Source organism: Oculina patagonica, chromosome 1 (assembly GCF_052425735.1).
Source record: "Oculina patagonica isolate OP01 chromosome 1, crgOcupat, whole genome shotgun sequence".
Taxonomy (NCBI): domain Eukaryota; kingdom Metazoa; phylum Cnidaria; class Anthozoa; order Scleractinia; family Oculinidae; genus Oculina; species Oculina patagonica.
Window position 1 is genome coordinate 7,612,501 of NC_135758.1, and position 2,500 is coordinate 7,615,000.

Consider the following 2,500-nt stretch of genomic DNA (forward strand, 5'->3'; position numbering starts at 1 on the left):
CATTTCAATTGCCGACGCAGCACAACAGTTACTTTACAATCTAATCTTTTTTTGCTGAACTATCAATGTCCGATAAGGCTACTCGCGCTCTTTTTCGCTTCACGTGAGATGGACTTAAAACAAGGGATTGCTCGTAGTCTTCACCGTCGGAAAATCCGATTACAGTAAATTGGTTTTGTTTAAGTGGTGCTTGTGAGTACGCGTAGATACGCTGGGAATACACGGTACTTTGAATGCGAGTTGGTGAAGTACACGACACTTCCGCTCTAGCTTGGTAACAATCGCGGCAACGCATCTTGTTCAAAGTGCACTTCAAAAAAAATCAAAATGTAATCAAAAACTTAACAAGATTGCTTGCTTATATACTATTTGTCCAAGCGTCTACTGATAACAAAATACAATTATTGTGGTAACAGAAAAATATGAAAAACAACTTATTTACACGGGAACACGCGTCTTTCAAAGATAGCGCAAAAGCTTTGGAACTAACAAAGCAATATCTTTTTTATGAACAAAGTCTTCACCAAATACATTTGCAGTTTAAGAACTTAGAATAAAAAGTTGACGAATAATAATCTGTTGTTGACTTTTGAAAAGACAAAATTTTAATGACTAAAAAACGACAAATTGTCTCGTCTCGTGAAAGGTACAAAACAAAACAAAACCATTGAGATCAAATTTTACTTCCTTCAGTGACGTGGCAAAAAAGATATCGCCTAGGTGGTCATCTTATATATCCTTATTAAAATCTTCGATTTTTATAAAATTGAAACGCTCCGTAGGTAAACGAATTTAAGGGCGCGTGTTCAATTAGCAAGTTTAATAAAAGTGTAGGGAAATGTACAATGAATAGTGAGCAACACAGTAGTCTCGTCCAAGATAAATGCCGTGAAGTAACGCGTCTCTGACATGTAAAGAAAAAATAGGACGGCTTCGACGCCTGGCGATATTAAAAACTTTTAAATGCGCTTAAAAAGGTTTGAGATTTGCATTTAGATAAGTGCGAAATACGCATAAAAAGAGCTATAGGCTTTGTTTAGTGATTTGCTAGCCAAGGTGGCTACAGAATAAGAGAAATGAAATTATACTTTTTGTCTCACCATTTTTAATGCCGAGTAGAATTTTGTTCTGACGTGGGTCACTGAAATATATTCAAATCATTGTACAATTTGAGTGGAGTCACTTTGAAGAAAGATGTAACAAGCTTTAGTAATAACTCCAAATTTAATAAACGATACAAAAATGACTTTGAATTTTGAACAAAATTATTTCGATATGTTTGGTGCCTTCAGTTAGTCGCTTTGTTGTAAATTTTCAAGCACCGAAGGTTTTTTACGAAACTATTAAATATTGAATTTGTAAACTTTATTGTGTTAATAAAATGTTGATTGTATTTCGATGGGCAAAATGTTCTGAAGTTTTCATATTTTAAGTTGTTGTCAAAAATTCTCTTCACGGGACGAACAGCTTGAAGTTACGTTTTGCAGATTAAACACTATATTTAGTAACCACGAGTAACGAGTTACAGAACCGCTAAAAATGCAAAAAACTTGTGAAAGTGCGTGGTTATTGTTTCCAGAAGTCAGTTAGAATCTCGTCTCTGTCGTCTTGCGCTTTCCATCGGCCACTCTCCTAGAAGCATGACGAAGCTGTTTTTGACAGTTCTCGCTTTGTGTGCCTTGATTCGTCTTTCGGAGGCTCGTATGAATTGGGGACGGCAACGAAAAAAATCTTGTACTCAGCGAGATTGTGTTCTGCACAACTGGTCCACATTCAAAAACTGTTCAAAAACGTGTGGTGGAGGACATTTGGTTCAACGAAGAAAAATAAAACAGAAACCAAGTTGCGGTGGAGCAGCGTGTCCGCGTCGCAACAGTTCTCAACGACGTAGACGCGTTTCATGCAACACGCAATGTTGTCCTGTTAACTGCGCGTGGACGTGGAACGCGTGGAGTCCGTGCCAGGGTTGCGGCGTGTCGCAACAAATTAGGACGATGCGTATAACAAGAAAACCCTTGTGTGGTGGAAAGGCTTGTCCGAGAAGACGAAAGAAGACCAGAAGGTGTAATACTGGAATGTAAGTTTAATTTCCCAAATTTCCCACTGTTTAAATATTATCGACCCAACTTTTTTCTTTTCTCCTGGTTTGTGCTCGATTTTCGGAGTCTGCTTGATGACTATTGAAGTAATTCGTGTAAATTACATTGGAACGAGTCAACGGACTTGTTGTTATTCACAAATTTCTTCTTATCTCATTTTGATTTTATTCGGTTGAAAAACTTCAACTGACACACAAAGAAAGAATGAAAACGATATGTTTTGAGAGGTGTGAGATTTTGTTGTGAGGAAAAACTAATTTTCATTATAACATAGCTAGCAGAGCCGCGCAATCAAATTCAGTATACGTAAGCGTGCTCAAAATCCCGATGGAGCACGCTGATGACGTAATCGACGAGTGAAAATCTCACTGAGTAAAAAGCTCATACGCTGTGTTTTGCGA

General features: G+C 37.6%; 1 protein-coding gene across 1 annotated transcript in view; it reads left to right on the top strand.

The window, feature by feature from the left end:
- The window catches only part of LOC144644693 (MAU2 chromatid cohesion factor homolog), a 5,524-nt gene extending 5,254 nt beyond the window's left edge, over positions 1 to 270 (top strand). The window contains exon 9 of the mRNA XM_078504226.1: positions 185 to 270. Coding sequence (XP_078360352.1) covers positions 185 to 270 — 86 coding nt within the window. The remainder of the gene's footprint in view (positions 1 to 184) is intronic.
- The last annotated feature ends 2,230 nt before the right edge of the window (positions 271 to 2,500 follow it).